Here is an 18,931-nt window from a genome sequence, read left to right as displayed (position 1 = left end):
TATCATGTATTATGAATGGTGTATGAATTACAATTGGATTTTTTAAAAGTTTGTTTTTGTTTATCGGTACCAGGTAAATTACAAATACAAAATAAAAGAGAAATGAAAGTATTTATTTACAAATATTTATCAAAGCAAAATTCATAACAGCAACATTCACTGACAATTTTGAATTAATTTAGATAGAAAAAAATAATTCACAAAGTGGCTAACTATTGAATTCAAGTCACCAAAGCTGACGAAATCAATACTTATCTAAATTATTAACACATTAGCTGAAATAGCATCGATTTCATATACAAAATAATTTTGGAATGCTACATATTATTTTTAATCTGGGTCAAGTCTGGTAAAAAAATAAAGTCACAAACTTATTTTTTTACACAAAAATCAACAAAAACATCTAACAGGTATTTTATAATTTTAAGCGAAAATACATATGCCGTCAGGATTATAAAATGTCATAAACAGATATATTCGCGTAAAAACGCAGAGTCGTATCGTTTTCATTTTATCATTTCTTTCAAAATAAGGACGTAGAATATTGTGAACAGAGAAAGAAATGTATTGTCAAATGCTTGGGAAGTATATTAAGCTCGACAAGCGTTAAACCTTTCCGATTTTCTTAGAATAACCTTAAGTATTGTGCAGCGATAGGTTGTAACATGTTCATCTCTATATTAACGACACGCCTATGTTCAACATAGATACTAAAATACGCTACCGATCTGACACAGGTCTACTTTGTCTCTTTTAAGAATAGACACACATCGGCATGAACAGGTGTCTTCCAAGCATGCAGATACATTGATACTAAAATTAGACTGTCTTATTTCCAAGAAACTAAGTGATACTTTTGAGAAAATCAAGCTAAAGTTCGACCTCAACCGCAGCGTTATTTGGTTCCAATTTTATGCGCAACGTCTAAAGCATTTATCAATATCAACACCTAACTTAACCAAAGGTAGGACATGAAGCTGTGTGACAGAGCTCATGCAGAACAGTAGTATATATTTTTGATGACAGTAGTATATAATTTTGATTACAGTAGTATATATTTTTGTTGACAGTGAAAAGTAGAAAGAATGTTCGAAAACTTTATAACAGAGAGTTTCTGCAAATAAATTATGAGATTTTTGCATATAATTATGTTTTTTGCATTAATACAAAAACAAAAACGCACGACACCATTAAAAATGAGTACGCAAGAACAATGATGTCAACAGTGTAAAACTAAATGGTGACCAACTACTCCTACGCATCTGACGAACAATACATTACCTTACCTGATAAACGTAAAATATTGTTAAATCAAATCACATTTATTTCCAATGAAGCCTTACGGTGATGCTATCTTCTTCCCAAGCTATCTATCGGTCACGTCGTGATTTTAATAGAACATATTAACCTGCTCAGCTGCCTGAAATCCTGTGAACAGAATGGTTTCAATTCCACATGACCGTCATGCGTGAAGAGTACACGGTTTACATGAGTTGTTTGAACGGAATAACTCTCAAACTGACTGATTTGATATAGCATTTATAATTGTTATTGTTTACAAAATAGAGTAACACAAACGTTCGTTTGTTGAAAGCAAATTTGTTCCACAATAAATAACGTTTTACATGGTTGGCATGTATTTCAGTGATATGATTCTATTAAATTTACAAATGGTTTCGTACTTTTTTGTTTTATAAGGTTTTATAAGGTGATATAAAGGTGATATAAAGAAACATATTACAATATGAATATCATAATCTAACATTTAGTAAATAATTGCACAATTTGCACACTAGCAATTACGGCAAATAGTTGCTTTTGTTTGTTAAGCAAGAAAACTATTTAATTAATTCATGCGACAAAATATGGCAACCATCTCGCTTTATACGCATATGTTAAATATTTTCTTCATCTAATTTACCTAATTTTAGTCTAAAAATATGAAAATATAAAATGTCTGAGTTCGTGCACATGCATGCGGATACTATCAAAACATTGTTTTACATATGTTTTCAATCTAATTCCAAACGAATTATGCGATAAAAGTGTTAATTGAAACTAAATATAAACACAATCAGATAACGATTTCCGAACGTCATATACGGGCGGTATGACGTTTAGAGATCAAAGAGTCATTACAAAAGGCCGTAAGCGGTCGATTTCGCCAAGTTTGGAAACTGTTCATCGCATTAAAATTGATCAGTAGTGAAGAAATACCTGTTCGCGAAAAGCAACCGCCAACGTCTACCTACCTTACGATCACGCCGAGAGTTAGGTGCGAAATTGGTATACTTGCCATTGAAATATTAATCAGATAAAGTCTTTTTGCGAAGAAACCACAACCTATTATCGCAAGTTCCACACGTCAAAACAGCTCGTATAAGAGAGGAGAGCAGTAGTAGCCAGCTCGCAGTGACTATTGGAGATTGTGGATTGAAAGAGACGCGCAAGAGAAGCGCCTGACGATTACTTGGGTTGATGACAGAAGTACCATTTTATTGCTTCAGGAAGTGTGAATCTAATATTTAAATCCAAGTGGACAGATAATCGAGAACTTTTTCTGATATAAACAGTAGTTTGATTCTTTAATACCTCGAAAGATCGTTTAAAATAGTTCAAAGCAATAGTTAAATATTCTGAGCTCTGCTTGTAAGAAGAACATCATATCTCAGGACCATGGAATCGTTGATAGCGAGCGCAACAAGTATGAGACACATGCATTTGGTCGGAGCAGCGGCCCTTCTAGTTATCACTCTGACCACGTTACAAATAGGTAAGTAAATTTAACGCTGTTTGGCTGAGAGTTTGTCAATCAACTCTTGTCCGTTTGCAAATAAAAAGGATGCAAAAGTATGTATAATAATCGTTCAACTGGTTAGCTGATGTGGGACAGTTAAAAGTACTGATAATGAGTTTAATGGTTGGTGCATAATTCAGGTTATTTTTTGCATTTTATCACAACTTCATATCAGCGATCGAGAGAAAACAAATTGATGAGGTATATAAATAAGGAACGGTTGAAATACAATAAAATTATTTCTTAGGCAAGAAAACACAACGGTTTATGGTACATTTATTAATGCATACACGCATTCCTTCAAAATACCCACATAACATACCTCGTTATATTTTTTATTTTAGATTAATAAGAGGTAATTTATTGGTGTTTGATTTTCAGTATTTCCGCTAAGAAATAGTATTTTTTATACGACTTGTCCACTGCAAACACATGAGTTTTTAAAATCGAAATATGTTTTCCGCGTCGACGAGGAATCGGTATTTTAACAATATCTTATCTTATAAAAGCGGTTTTAAAATCGGCAGATAATTTTGTAAAGATACGTTATTTTGTTTGCATTAATTTCGTCAAAAGTATCTTATTTGCAGTAAGGTTAACGAGGTATTTCCAAAATACTTAGAATTTCTTAATAATAGTTTTATTTGACGTCCAACCAGTTTTATATCTTCATATTTCACACGCAATGAAAATGTGTATGATTGGATCACAATATCATCTTTTGAACACGACTTTATTATATGTGCATAACCACACCTGAGCTGTCCGAAAATTATCATAAGAAATTAGCGCTCAAACAAAATTTATTCGTGTAATAAATAATAGAAACATCGCGCAAAACCAATATCTAAGCCCCATATATGTGAGTATTAATTATTGTATTGCGAACCATCCAATATGCTTCAAAGTTAACCTTAGTGTTTGAAGTTACCAAGCAGGTGTTTTTACGTTAATATCGCAGTCGGAGTCTTCAACTTCACTATAGGCTACCAACACCTTGCCGTCCTCGTGCGTAAATTCACGACAATAATGATCTTTCCAAAAGGAAGACGTAAGGTTGAACAAGAGACTCCAATGAATGAATGTTTTAATATATATATATATATATATATATATATATATATATATATATATATATATATATATATATATATATATATATATATATATATCACATACACGCTACAATAAGACGGCAAGCAATACGTTGTTTATGGTCAACAGACACCGTGGCCATTCTGGCGATATAATATATTAAACGAAAAATTCTTGTTAATGTTTATACAATTATAAGTTAAATAAGGTATGCTCCTGCTTTCAAATGTATTTCTTCACTAACTATCACATTAAAGGTTAGCCATAAAAATGAATCGTTTCGGTTTACAATTAATATGGAATGAAAAGTCCCAATCTTTGAGTGCATGTTCTTCAGATTTGGTTAAAACGACTCTCATGTGTATATGTCGGCCAGCCAGAATATTTTTCCGTTTCCGTGTATTTTGGCTTTATTTTAAAATGCTTTGAAAAACCGGAAGGAATGGAACCTGAAGGTTAATTTTAATCAAACGATAAATTAGCACTTACACATCTTTTACTATTTTACTAATATCCAAATCAAATGACACGTATACGTGATAGGCTTATTTCGTGAAATCCGTCTGTTGTCATGAATCGCTATGTAAGATTGTAATAAAATGTACATCGTTGTAATATATGTAGCGAGTCTTCGTACTACTTGTTTAAAGTAGTAGGAAAATGACATGAATTATCAAACTCCGAAGTAAGATTGCATGTTATTTAATAGAGCTATTTATATGATTTTTCTGGCAAATGTGTGATTTGCTTAAAAAGAGTGTCTCAACAAACGCAAAGATCAGCGTTGAACTTGGAATGTCACAAAATGTCGTATTCGAATTGAATCCTTAGTAGTGATAAATAGTTACTTTATTTGAGGAATATTTTGGTCAAAGAAGGCGGTTGGAATAATATGCAAAACTGCTTACAAAGTGAGATTATCTTACAAAAAAGATGCATAAGACAGTATTTAGCAGACAAATGGCATCTAAGTAAGGCGAATGTTTCGTATGAATGTAAAACGATAGCTGTTCTGGGTGCCATTATGTCGTTATTGTTACTGAACATGTAGCGCAGCAAACTTTCAGAGACGCGTAAATCCCAATATAAAGTTAATCTACATTATTGCTTACATAGTGTTTACAAAATGCCCATGTTAATACTAAATGCTGCAAAAGATATGCCTTGATGCGTAATAACGCTTTCAACTATCTATCTCACAAAAAGGATTCTATTAAATAGTCATATCCGGTCACAATAGTTATACATAATAAATTATTATATTGCAAAAAAGTTAGACAAGATGATCGATATAATTCCGGACAAATAATTATCGTTAAATTCTTAGACAATATACAGAGTGTTAGCGTTTTAAACGTGTGTTTACACGTTCGTAATTGTGATTATTTTGCCTACTAAAATAACATTGGTTAACATACTAATGATCCATAAGAATGTTGAAAAACAACGATTAACACCACGGATGAATCAAACAGTTTCGTTAAGGTTCAATGAGGCAATATTACTATACATTAATTGTACATATCAGCACTTCAAAAAGCTAAGGTCGATAATAAACTCAATACGCTCTTATCACTTATTATTTATGTCACTGACTTGTTAGAGTCACTAATTTACATAACTTTATATTGACAATCAGAATCTATGGAACGTTTAGTCAATCACATGATGCATATCGCTGATGCCAGCTACCGGGCAGGTCACATAAACAGAAATATATACCAACCTCTGAAGCTTCTCTGTCAAACTTAGATTGTTTGATCAAGAACATTCGAGTCCTTAGTGGCTTTATTTCAACATGGTTCTTCCATGCACGCCTCTTGTATTTATAAACATGGAAGTATTGGATAGGTTTAATAGCTAAAATAGGTGACACTTATCGGATTTCCCACTGTTTGCACGGACATGGACTTAATCGTCAATCGTGTGTACATAATTTGAATCGCCGTTAATCACAATTTATGTGAAGCACAATCAACTGAAGTAATTGAGTGATGGACGCACTAAACGGATCGATGATTTTATTGCTATCATTTAATTTGAAATGGGCATTACACTTCGCATGTATCGCCCTTTATTCCACTGTCTGATTGAGCGCATCATTTATTTCTAATATTTTTATTCACCGAAATATTGTCATCTCCCTAGATCAACTCCCCAAACTACTACTAATGGCATATTTCCTGTTTGATGTTATTTAATACCATTAAAATGTATCCACACTGTCTAGTTAATCCTTTCATACATTTTGACGAGGATTTAATAACAGTTTTTACTCAATAAAATGAAGCAATAATCAATTCCTGTTTGACATGGGAAATCATTACAATGCGTTGCAATAAATTTTACACATTTCGACAAAAAAGGAAATCAAGACACAGCTTGCATGTTGTCGTAACCACTTTACTCGTAAAGGTTGACATAATGCAACCATTGAAGCTTTGTTTTGAAGATTCCGATTTATAGAGACACATGTTTCTTTTAATTCATTTCAATAAAGTTACTTATCGAATGTATATGGAATGCTTGAGAAGATAAATTTTATTTCATTATCATTTTGATTGTTTTGCACATAAGTATGAATGTACATGTGTTGATTGCATGTTGTATATAATGTAAACACACATTATGAAATCGACGTGCTCAAAAAATTAAATAAAACACGCTTTAACAATTTTTTTGTAAGGCGATAATGATACTAATAAACTTGAGGTTTTGTAAACCGTTATAAACAGAAACAAATAAAACGTATTAGATTCTAGGGCCAATCCTACAAGAGCGATAGTCAGTTGAAATAGTTAATTGTCCATCTAAAACACAGACTAAGTCCTAACAAGAGTGGAACGTAAGTGATATTTGTGATCGTCGTGTCGGTGAGTAATGTCCTTTTGAGACACAATCGTGAAAGCAAAGCAATAAAATCTTTCTGAGTTAGAAAAAGTAAATCTAAAAAGCGACAACAGTCAAAACCTCTTTTAGCCGCTAGTTGATGTATACATGAGACATGTAAATTAAACATTAACATATGTAATTTAAAAATTTAAATAAAAGCATGGTGTTCATAATTATTGTTTTGTTGTTTTCACTGCCGGTTTTTGGACTTGGTATAATGTATGTTATTTTTCAGGCATCACAGATGCAAGATCATTAACTGCAGACGATGGACTTTTCCCAGAAAATATCAATAAACGCAACAGTAAGTGCGATTTGTAAGATTAAGTCGGTACCTCATTTATAGTACACGCTATCGCTCAATCGCCACCTTCCTTATTCATAGAAGTTACATTGTTAAGAACATAAAGACACATCGGGTACTAGTTAGCCCATTAACGAATACTTTGGAATATTTATGTCATGGTGATATACTCTTAATGAAATCCCAAAGAATAATTGACAAAAAATGACGACACGAGTGGATCCAAATATTAATTGACATTCGTTACAAATCAACACGTGAACCAATGATGTGAATAATTACCAGTGGCCTTTAACTAACGAACGGTTTTAACAAAAGCGGCGCATCTGTTGCACTTTTATACGAACTGATCTTTTGTTGATGAAAATAGCGGCGATAATAACTGTTTTAAATAAATACTTCATTGACAAATAAAGGACAACATGCTCGTTTGTACTCAGGATGAAGAATGCTGATAACGTATTCTTTCTTGTAGCATGGTGGAGCAAAAAGTCACTGGATACCATGAACACAATTCCCCATTCCAGTAAGTTATAGATGTCTTTTTAAAACTTAGTAAATAACCTTAATTGCACTTGTTGATTGCATTTAAATGTTCACTTATTTACGATACTTTGCTGACATGTATAGCTAATATATTAACAATTGTTTCCAGATTATGATAATGCCGACTTTGAATTTAACCAGTGTCAAGATGCTTTAGAAGTGTATTGTAAGTATACTTTATTTTATTTTTTTAATAGCATCGCTTTGACTCGACCTCTTTATAAATGTTCATTCTCTCTATAACAGATATTGCTACTTTTGTTTACTATTTATACAGGTAATATTAGTAGAAAACCAACAGAAACTACCATTTAACTTCCAACTAATTAAATAAATATTATTACAATTATTTTTTTTATTATTATTTTTGTTGTTGAAATACTAGTAGTATTTGTAAAAATAGCAGCAGTAGTAGTAGTAGTAGTAGTAGTAGTAGTAGTAGTAGTAGTAGTAGTAGTAGTAGTAGTAGTAGTAGTGGTAGAAGTAGTAGTAGTAGTAGAAGTAGTAGTAATAGTAGTAGTTGTAGTAGTAGTAGGAGAAGTAGTAGAAGTAGTAGTAGTAGTAGTAGTAGTAGTAGTAGTAGTAGTAGTAGTTGTAGTAGCAGTAGTAGTAGTAGTAGAAGTAGTAGTAGTAGTAGTAGTAGTATTAGTAGTAGTAGTAGTAGAAGTAGTAGTAGTAGTAGTAGTGTAGTAGTAGTAGTAGTAGTAGAAGTAGTAGTAGTCGTAGTAGTAGAAGTAGTAGTAGTAGTAGTAGTAGTAGTAGTAGTAGTAGTAGTAGTAGTAGTAGTAGTAGTAGTAGTAGTAGTAGTAGTAGTAGTAGTAGTAGTAGTAGTAGTTGTTGTAGTAGTAGAAGAAGTAGTAGTAGTAGTAGTAGTAGTAGTACTACTACTAGTAGTAGTAGTAACAGTTGTTGTAGAAGTAGAAGTGGTAAAAGTAGTAGAAGTAGTAGTAGTAGTAGTAGTAGTAGTAGTAGTAGTAGTAGTAGTAGTAGTAGTAGTAGTAGTAGTAGTAGTAGTAGTAGTAGTAATAGTAGTAGTAGTAGTAGTAGTAGTAGTAGTAGTAGTAGAAGTAGTAGTAGTAGTAAATGTAGTAGTAGTAGTAAATGTAGTAGAAGTAGTAGTAGTAGTACTAGTAGTAGTAGTAGTAGTAGTTGTAGTAGTAGTAGTAGAAGTAGTAGTAGTAGTAGTAGTAGTCGTAGTAGTAGTAGTAGTAGTCGTAGTAGTAGTAATGTAGTAGTAGAAGTAGTAGTAGTAGTAGTCGTAGTAGTCGTAGTAGTAGTAGTAGTAGTAGTCGTAGTAGTCGTCGTAGTAGTAGAGTAGTAGTAGTAGTAGTAGTAGTAGTAGTAGTAGTAGTAGTAGTAGTCGTAGTAGTAGTAGTAGTAGTAGTAGTAGTAGTAGTAGTCGTAGTAGTAGAGTAGTAGTAGTAGTAGTAGTAGTAGTAGTAGTAGTAGTAGTAGTAGTAGTAGTCGTAGTAGTAGTAGTAGTAGTAGTAGTAGTAGTAGTAGTAGTAGTAGTAGTAGTAGTAGTAGTAGTTGTTGTTGTTGTTGTTGTAGTAGGCGTAGTACTAGTACTAGTAGTACTGATAATAGTACTAGTGTTAGTTGAAATAGCTGTTGCAGTACAAGCAATTGTAGAAGTAGTAATATAAGTAGAAGTAATACGACTAGTAGTAGTTAATAATATCACATTCTTCATCCATAAATATTGCACGATAATTATATTTACTTTAATAACAGTTATATTTCGTGTATTCTACATTGCTCCAGATTTAGTTTGTTGTCCATTTCCAGCATGTTACGTCAACAAATGCGTGCAGAGCTTTTTCACGTGCTCTCGACAGTCAGTATCAGAAGAACTGTTTGGAGCGTGTAAAATGGTCCACAGAATGTGCGCGAAATCCTGTTCGAAGGGCGGAATGTTGGACGATCTCATTCGTTGAAGTGGCACCTCAATGATCAAGAACTTCGAACGAAACAAAAACACATATTTTACAGACAAAAAACGTCTGCTTTTATTCTGTTCTATAGACTTTTGACTTGCGAAGCGTTTTAGGGTTGTATATAATTTGAAATGTAAACATATAAAAAATACTAAGGGTATATAGCAACAAAAAGAAATGGATAAAAGCGAATTTCGAACAGCTGTTTGCTTTTCTGATTGAAATAAACATAACAACAAAACAATATGTATGCTAATTTGTAGCGCCGATTTTGAGCAAATGTTTACCATTTGTTTATGCCATAGCATACATAAATAAATACGAAATAAATAAACAAATAAACAATGTGTACAAACGAATAGTTCGTTTTAGTTTGTAAGAAATGATTCACACTATTCACAATTATCCACCTCACAACTGTATTGATCTATAGTGCGAACAAAGAATCAGGTACACCCACGTAGTACTAATAAGGTCCTGATACACCGTATGTGAATTCATAAGTACGAAGGGGATAGTTACAGACAAAATAACACAATATAATTGCTTATATTCACATGATGGTCGTTTTTAAATTGGGCGATTTGCTTAAGATGATATAAAGATTGTGTGGCTTTCACAATTTTTCATGATTTTCGTCAACGCAGTGTGTGCATAAATGGATCGACTGAATTTTAAAATAGTTTGGGGAGATTTAAACAGAGACCTCTAAACACCACGCAACTAGTTTAGTTAAGACATGCATTGTTGACTTATACGCCATTGACAGAATACCTAGGGTATGTTCAGCATTTCTGGATCCATATTATTTAAAGTTGCTTATTTGTCAGGCTGTAACCATCCTATAATATTTTAAAATCTCTTCCGTTTAAATAAACTTCCTCACATATATGTTATAATAATATCAGACATAAACACACGAATGACTGCACACACATAATGCTATGAGCGTGTAGCCACAAAAGTGATATTTTATCTACTATGAAAGCTAAGGACAAGTTCAACTTAGTTCAACACATTTAGTAAAAGCTATTTGCAGATTGCAGATATGCCCGTACGCCTCATTGGACCGCCCGTTAATATAAATCCGAATGTATTGATCAACTGCTTTTATCTTTTTATCTGTTTGTCCCAAACGAACAAGTCATGAACAAAATTGAAAACAGGATGTGTGCTTTAGAAGAAAACATCATACAAGCAATCACCTTTTTGAAAAACGGTTGGATAGAGACGTCATCCGTAAATGTTATCTGAAGCTGTTAATTATCTACGAAGTAGCAAGTCTTTGTTACCATGTCAATAGATACACATCTTTCTTACGCACCATTTCTGAACTCTCCCGCGGCGTAGCCAGACGTCGATAGGTTGAACAATTATATGTCGAGTCAATACGTAATTGGTATTTATAAAAAATACACGGAAAAACATTTAAAATGAGAACAGTATTAGCAGCATTTGAGATTAATTGTTTCTGGTAATGATGGATATCATGTATCAATAAAGACGTCTCTCGTGGCTTAAAATACATGTACTCGGCTATCAAAGAAGTTTGTTTGTTTGCCATAACTTATGTTTTAAAAGTATTTACAACGCTGATTATTACTAACCTGGATAATAATAATTTGGACATATAATAATGATTTAATGAACAAGATTAATTTATTGCTCGACTGAGAAATATGTAAATGAAAACTGACATTGCATTAAAACAAGACACAACTACGATTATATTTGAGAAATATCTATACAGATAACTCAATTGCATTTGCTTTATATTCACGGCCGTTAATCACGGTCACCCCCTCTTTTAGAGATGCATCAATAAATGAGCCAATGCAATTTTAGAAGTGGCGCTATGACCCATGTGTTTTGAAATTCCATTAATAAGTGTACAGGGTGCGTAGGTTTTGATACGTGGTTGTTTTCAGCATATATCGGATTATTTTTAAAAAATGGCGATGAAGTGTGATTCGACGAAGATCAATGCATCCAAAAATGTACATAAACATACATTCTCAACCCATTTATAAACTTGAGAAACTTTATAAGTTGTGGAATGGTGAAGTTTTAAAAAGCATTTCGGTGAGTTTTTCCTGTGTGGCGGGCAAATTGCCACCAAATTAAATCACTAACGACATCAAACGATTGCGTAAAACATATATTAAATGCTGCATGCACACACATATTGGCTTCTTGCCAACGTAATAGAACATTTTGCATTTTGTTCCAAACGAGATGGAGCTAATGCATAGATGATGGCACTAATAATAGGAGGGTCGCCAATGCATCATGTATCAATTAACAGTCCTATCGCAATGACATCATCAAATAACGTAAATTTGATTACTAATGTTAGTTGTTATTTTTACTTTATTGTTTAATGTACATGCGATGCCCCAAATCTTTAGAGAACATAAACACGTTTTATAATAAATAAGATGTAATTTTTGTAATATATACGATATCAACTCAATTAAGAAGTCACCAACCTGAATAAAACATATTGCATAATATAAACCAACAATGTGTAATACTCAATAAAACCAATAACGTAATTATCAAAATTATCAAAATAGTTTATTGACATAATTTTTTGTATAAAGCATGATAATTCACGACATAAATTTAAGATAATACTTCTTCTTGAAAAGATGATTTGTGTCCTTTAATCCAAATGCTTCATTTACTAAAATGCCAAGGTCAACGAATCTTAATTAGGCTCATATGTGTGGTCTTTCCCATTATCTTACAAAGAATAAAGTCTAAATCAATCAAGGCATTATAAGAAAACTACTTTTTTGTAATTAAAAACGCACGCGACTCAATTATGCAGAAGTAGTCAACTTACAAAAATAAATTTAAGTCTTGTAAACATAATAGAAACCATCACATAATATTTATTTAATATATAAAATAGTCACTTAAAAAGCTATAAAACTGAATTGGCACCACCTCAAATTCTTAGCGCCACCTCTTTGGCATTGGCTCAATATCTTTTTGAAAAATGCAAATTTGTATTTTAGATCGGCTAGAAACCTATGTTTTTGTGCATGCATTAAGTTGTACAATCGTTTTATGAAATGAGCGGTTTAATGTTCTGGGAATGAGCTCGTCACACAGGCAAAAGACATCGATTTGGTTTTACGAATTCTACCATGCCGCAACTTATAAAGGTTCTCACGTTTCAAAATGGGTTGTGATTGTATGTTTCTGTACATTTCTGGATGACTTTATCTTCGCTGAATCGCACTTTATTGGCCGATTTGAATAAATAATGCGAACTATGTTTTAAAAACGCATGCTTCTTAATTACCCTGTAAACTAATCGTAAAATGTCTAAACATTTGGGCCTGAGCGCCACCTCGGAAGAAGCATTGGCTCATTTATTAATGCATTTCGAAAAAGAGGTGGCGCCTGTGATTATTAACGGCCGTGTCATTTCTATTAAGCACATTCTGGATTATTGATACTTATGTCGAACAAATTTAATCGTAGATTAGACTTAAAGAGAAATTTGGGCAGATTCTGAATATTTATTAGTTCTTACATGATAGTGTCAAAGAAGATATAAACGGATATAATATTAGCTAAAATCGGTGATATTATATTTTAACATATGTTTATACTGTTTTGTTAAATCAATGGATACAATTTCGCATGCTTATGTAAAAAACTAAATGTACGTTCATGCTAGTACCATAGGAAATACAAAAGAACACGATTAAAGTTGATATAAGAACTGTTTGAAGAACTATTTGAAGAAATAATATATGCAACAAATGTGAACAGTCTTCAGGCAGCTAAGCAAGTTACAAATAGAGAAGAATTTTCTGATTGTCCAAACAGGTCGTGAAAAAAGAATATTGTGTTAAACACACCTTAAACATGTAGAACAATAATAAAAGTACATGTAAATGAGCGAAATAGATGTTAAATATCTGATATAAAATTATGTTTACTGCAGAAGTATCAAAACATTTAAAACTAAACAAGTACGAGCTTCAATATCATATAGAATATTAAACTGAAATAGTGTTATAAGAACGTGTATGAGTCGAGTAGGCTTTCTTGGGTCACACCGTGCGACGGGTGCAGCAACAGCCTACGAAACCTAATCACGTATCTACACTAATTTTCAATTGAGTATTTTCGTTTCTCGGCATCATGTTAAAAATCCAATACTAGCCGAACATCTTTTTGGCCATAAAAGTAGTCAGGCTAAAATCTCTCCCACCTGTTCTGTTTAATAGAATCATTAGAGTAGGAAAAACATGTAAGTTTAAAGGTACAGTTATTTAAATTATCATGTAGCATAATACTTCGTAATTGTGATTATTTTGCCTACTAAAATAACATTTGTTAACATACTAATGATCCATAAGAATGTTGAAAAACAACGATTAACACCACGGATGAATCAAACAGTTTCGTTAAGGTTCAATGAGGCAATATTACTATACATTAATTGTACATATCAGCACTTCAAAAAGCTAAGGTCGATAATAAACTCAATACGCTCTTATCACTTATTATTTATGTCACTGACTTGTTAGAGTCACTAATTTACATAACTTTATATTGACAATCAGAATCTATGGAACGTTTAGTCAATCACATGATGCATATCGCTGATGCCAGCTACCGGGCAGGTCACATAAACAGAAATATATACCAACCTCTGAAGCTTCTCTGTCAAACTTAGATTGTTTGATCAAGAACATTCGAGTCCTTAGTGGCTTTATTTCAACATGGTTCTTCCATGCACGCCTCTTGCATTTATAAACATGGAAGTATTGGATAGGTTTAATAGCTAAAATAGGTGACACTTATCGGATTTCCCACTGTTTGCACGGACATGGACTTAATCGTCAATCGTGTGTACATAATTTGAATCGCCGTTAATCACAATTTATGTGAAGCACAATCAACTGAAGTAATTGAGTGATGGACGCACTAAACGGATCGATGATTTTATTGCTATCATTTAATTTGAAATGGGCATTACACTTCGCATGTATCGCCCTTCATTCCACTGTCTGATTGAGCGCATCATTTATTTCTAATATTTTTATTCACCGAAATATTGTCATCTCCCTAGATCAACTCCCCAAACTACTACTAATGGCATATTTCCTGTTTGATGTTATTTAATATCATTAAAATGTATCCACACTGTCTAGTTAATCCTTTCATACATTTTGACGAGGATTTAATAACAGTTTTTACTCAATAAAATGAAGCAATAATCAATTCCTGTTTGACATGGGAAATCATTACAATGCGTTGCAATAAATTTTACACATTTCGACAAAAAAGGATCTAAAGACACAGCTTGCATGTTGTCGTAACCACTTTACTCGTAAAGGTTGACATAATGCAACCATTGAAGCTTTGTTTTGAAGATTCCGATTTATAGAGACACATGTTTCTTTTAATTCATTTCAATAAAGTTACTTATCGAATGTATATGGAATGCTTGAGAAGATAAATTTTATTTCATTATCATTTTGATTGTTTTGCACATAAGTATGAATGTACATGTGTTGATTGCATGTTGTATATAATGTAAACACACATTATGAAATCGACGTGCTCAAAAAATTAAATAAAACACGCTTTAACAAATTTTTTGTAAGGCGATAATGATACTAATAAACTTGAGGTTTTGTAAACCGTTGCAAACAGAAACAAATAAAACGTATTAGATTCTAGGGCCAATCCTACAAGAGCGATAGTCAGTTGAAATAGTTAATTGTCCATCTAAAACACAGACTAAGTCCTAACAAGAGTGGAACGTAAGTGATATTTGTGATCGTCGTGTCGGTGAGTAATGTCCTTTTGAGACACAATCGTGAAAGCAAAGCAATAAAATCTTTCTGAGTTAGAAAAAGTAAAACTAAAAAGCGACAACAGTCAAAACCTCTTTTAGCCGCTAGTTGATGTATACATGAGACATGTAAATTAAACATTAACATATGTAATTTAAAAATTTAAATAAAAGCATGGTGTTCATAATTATTGTTTTGTTGTTTTCACTGCCGGTTTTTGGACTTGGTATAATGTATGTTATTTTTCAGGCATCACAGATGCAAGATCATTAACTGCAGACGATGGACTTTTTCCAGAAAATATCAATAAACGCAACAGTAAGTGCGATTTGTAAGATTAAGTCGGTACCTCATTTATAGTACACGCTATCGCTCAATCGCCACCTTCCTTATTCATAGAAGTTACATTGTTAAGAACATAAACACACATCGGGTACTTGTTAGCCCATTAACGAATACTTTGGAATATTTATGTCATGGTGATATACTCTTAATGAAATCCCAAAGAATAATTGACAAAAAATGACGACACGAGTGGATCCAAATATTAATTGACATTCGTTACAAATCAACACGTGAACCAATGATGTGAATAATTACCAGTGGCCTTTAACTAACGAACGGTTTTAACAAAAGCGGCGCATCTGTTGCACTTTTATACGAACTGATCTTTTGTTGATGAAAATAGCGGCGATAATAACTGTTTTAAATAAATACTTCATTGACAAATAAAGGACAACATGCTCGTTTGTACTCAGGATGAAGAATGCTGATAACGTATTCTTTCTTGTAGCATGGTGGAGCAAAAAGTCACTGGATACCATGAACACAATTCCCCATTCCAGTAAGTTATAGATTTCTTTTTAAAACTTAGTAAATAACCTTAATTGCACTTGTTGATTGCATTTAAATGTTCACTTATTTACGATACTTTGCTGACATGTATAGCTAATATATTAACAATTGTTTCCAGATTATGATAATGCCGACTTTGAATTTAACCAGTGTCAAGATGCTTTAGAAGTGTATTGTAAGTATACTTTATTTTATTTTTTTAATAGCATCGCTTTGACTCGACCTCTTTATAAATGTTCATTCTCTCTATAACAGATATTGCTACTTTTGTTTACTATTTATACAGGTAATATTAGTAGAAAACCAACAGAAACTACCATTTAACTTCCAACTAATTAAATAAATATTATTACAATTATTTTTTTAATTATTATTTTTGTTGTTGAAGTACTAGTAGTATTTGTAAAAATAGCAGCAGTAGTAGTAGTAGTAGTAGTAGTAGTAGTAGTAGTAGTAGTAGTAGTAGTAGTAGTAGTAGTAGTGGTAGAAGTAGTAGTAGTAGTAGAAGTAGTAGTAATAGTAGTAGTTGTAGTAGTAGTAGGAGAAGTAGTAGAAGTAGTAGTAGTAGTAGTAGTAGTAGTAGTTGTAGTAGCAGTAGTAGTAGTAGTAGAAGTAGTAGTAGTAGTAGTAGTATTATTAGTAGTAGTAGTAGAAGTAGTAGTAGTAGTAGTAGTAGTAGTAGTAGTAGTAGTAGTAGTAGTAGTAGTCGTAGTAGTAGTAGTAGTAGTAGTAGTAGTAGTAGTAGTAGTAGTAGTAGTAGTAGTAGTAGTAGTAGTAGTAGTAGTAGTAGTAGTAGTAGTTGTAGTAGTAGTAGTAGTAGTAGTTGTAGTAGTAGAAGAAGTAGTAGTAGTAGTAGTAGTAGTAGTACTACTAGTAGTAGTAGTAGTAACAGTTGTTGTAGAAGTAGAAGTGGTAAAAGTAGTAGAAGTAGTAGTAGTAGTAGTAGTAGTAGTAGTAGTAGTAGTAGTAGTAGTAGTAGAAGTAGTAGTAGTAGTAGTAGTAGTAGTAGTAGTAGTAATAGTAGTAGTAGTAGTAGTAGTAGTAGTAGTAGTAGAAGTAGTAGTAGTAGTAAATGTAGTAGTAGTAGTAAATGTAGTAGAAGTAGTAGTAGTAGTACTAGTAGTAGTAGTAGTAGTAGTAGTAGTAGTAGTAGTAGTAAGTAGTAGTAGTAGTAGTAGTAGTAGTAGTAGTAGTAGTAGTAGTAGTAGTAAATGTATTAGTAGAAGTAGTAGTAGTAGCAGTAGTAGTAGTAGTAGTAGTAGTAGTAGAAGTAATAGTAGTAGTAGTAGTAGAAGTAGTAGTAGTAGTAGTAGTAGTAGTAGTAGTAGTAGTAGTAGTAGTAGTAGTAGTAGTAGTAGTAGTAGTAGTAGTAGTAGTAGTAGTAGTAGTAGTAGTAGCCGTAGTAGTAGTAGTAGTAGTAGTAGTAGTAGTAGTAGTAGTAGTAGTAGTAGTAGTAGTAGTAGTAGTAGTAGTAGTATTAGTAGTAGTTGTTGTTGTTGTTGTAGTAGGCGTAGTACTAGTACTAGTAGTACTGATAATAGTACTAGTGTTAGTTGAAATAGCTGTTGCAGTACAAGCAATTGTAGAAGTAGTAATATAAGTAGAAGTAATACGACTAGTAGTAGTTAATAATATCACATTCTTCATCCATAAATATTGCACGATAATTATATTTACTTTAATAACAGTTATATTTCGTGTATTCTACATTGCTCCAGATTTAGTTTGTTGTCCATTTCCAGCATGTTACGTCAACAAATGCGTGCAGAGCTTTTTCACGTGCTCTCGACAGTCAGTATCAGAAGAACTGTTTGGAGCGTGTAAAATGGTCCACAGAATGTGCGCGAAATCCTGTTCGAAGGGCGGAATGTTGGACGATCTCATTCGTTGAAGTGGCACCTCAATGATCAAGAACTTCGAACGAAACAAAAACACATATTTTACAGACAAAAAACGTCTGCTTTTATTCTGTTCTATAGACTTTTGACTTGCGAAGCGTTTTAGGGTTGTATATAATTTGAAATGTAAACATATAAAAAATACTAAGGGTATATAGCAACAAAAAGAAATGGATAAAAGCGAATTTCGAACAGCTGTTTGCTTTTCTGATTGAAATAAACATAACAACAAAACAATATGTATGCTAATTTGTAGCGCCGATTTTGAGCAAATGTTTACCATTTGTTTATGCCATAGCATACATAAATAAATACGAAATAAATAAACAAATAAACAATGTGTACAAACGAATAGTTCGTTTTAGTTTGTAAGAAATGATTCACACTATTCACAATTATCCACCTCACAACTGTATTGATCTATAGTGCGAACAAAGAATCAGGTACACCCACGTAGTACTAATAAGGTCCTGATACACCGTATGTGAATTCATAAGTACGAAGGGGATAGTTACAGACAAAATAACACAATATAATTGCTTATATTCACATGATGGTCGTTTTTAAATTGGGCGATTTGCTTAAGATGATATAAAGATTGTGTGGCTTTCACAATTTTTCATGATTTTCGTCAACGCAGTGTGTGCATAAATGGATCGACTGAATTTTAAAATAGTTTGGGGAGATTTAAACAGAGACCTCTAAACACCACGCAACTAGTTTAGTTAAGACATGCATTGTTGACTTATACGCCATTGACAGAATACCTAGGGTATGTT

At 32.6% G+C, this 18,931-nt stretch overlaps 1 protein-coding gene and 1 long non-coding RNA gene across 2 annotated transcripts; both read left to right on the top strand.

Moving 5' to 3' along the window:
* The first annotated feature begins 2,424 nt into the window (after positions 1-2,424).
* Positions 2,425-18,492, top strand: LOC127862006 (uncharacterized). Its single transcript, XM_052400867.1, has 5 exons — positions 2,425-2,773; positions 15,649-15,717; positions 16,193-16,243; positions 16,373-16,429; positions 17,997-18,492. Exons 1-5 carry the CDS (start codon positions 2,677-2,679, stop codon positions 18,143-18,145), a joined length of 423 nt encoding a protein of 140 aa, XP_052256827.1. The 5' UTR covers positions 2,425-2,676; the 3' UTR covers positions 18,146-18,492.
* LOC127862011 (uncharacterized) lies at positions 7,064-9,917 on the top strand. Its single transcript, XR_008040396.1, has 4 exons — positions 7,064-7,088; positions 7,564-7,614; positions 7,744-7,800; positions 9,423-9,917. It is a non-coding gene; the product is annotated as an uncharacterized LOC127862011 (long non-coding RNA).
* Positions 18,493-18,931: the final 439 nt, after the last annotated feature.

This window comes from Dreissena polymorpha, chromosome 16 (genome assembly GCF_020536995.1).
Source record: "Dreissena polymorpha isolate Duluth1 chromosome 16, UMN_Dpol_1.0, whole genome shotgun sequence".
Taxonomy (NCBI): Eukaryota; Metazoa; Mollusca; class Bivalvia; order Myida; family Dreissenidae; genus Dreissena; species Dreissena polymorpha.
This window is presented reverse-complemented; position numbering and strand designations above follow the sequence as displayed.

What these genes read in the sequence shown, in the direction of transcription:
- LOC127862006 (XM_052400867.1), top strand. Translation starts at nt 2,677, where the DNA reads ATGGAATCGTTGATAGCGAGCGCAACAAGTATGAGACACATGCATTTG. An exon ending in AAATATCAATAAACGCAACA is followed by an intron (nt 15,718 to 16,192) that starts GTAAGTGCGATT and finishes TCTTTCTTGTAG; the next exon opens with CATGGTGGAGCAAAAAGTCA. An exon ending in AGATGCTTTAGAAGTGTATT is followed by an intron (nt 16,430 to 17,996) that starts GTAAGTATACTT and finishes GTCCATTTCCAG; the next exon opens with CATGTTACGTCAACAAATGC.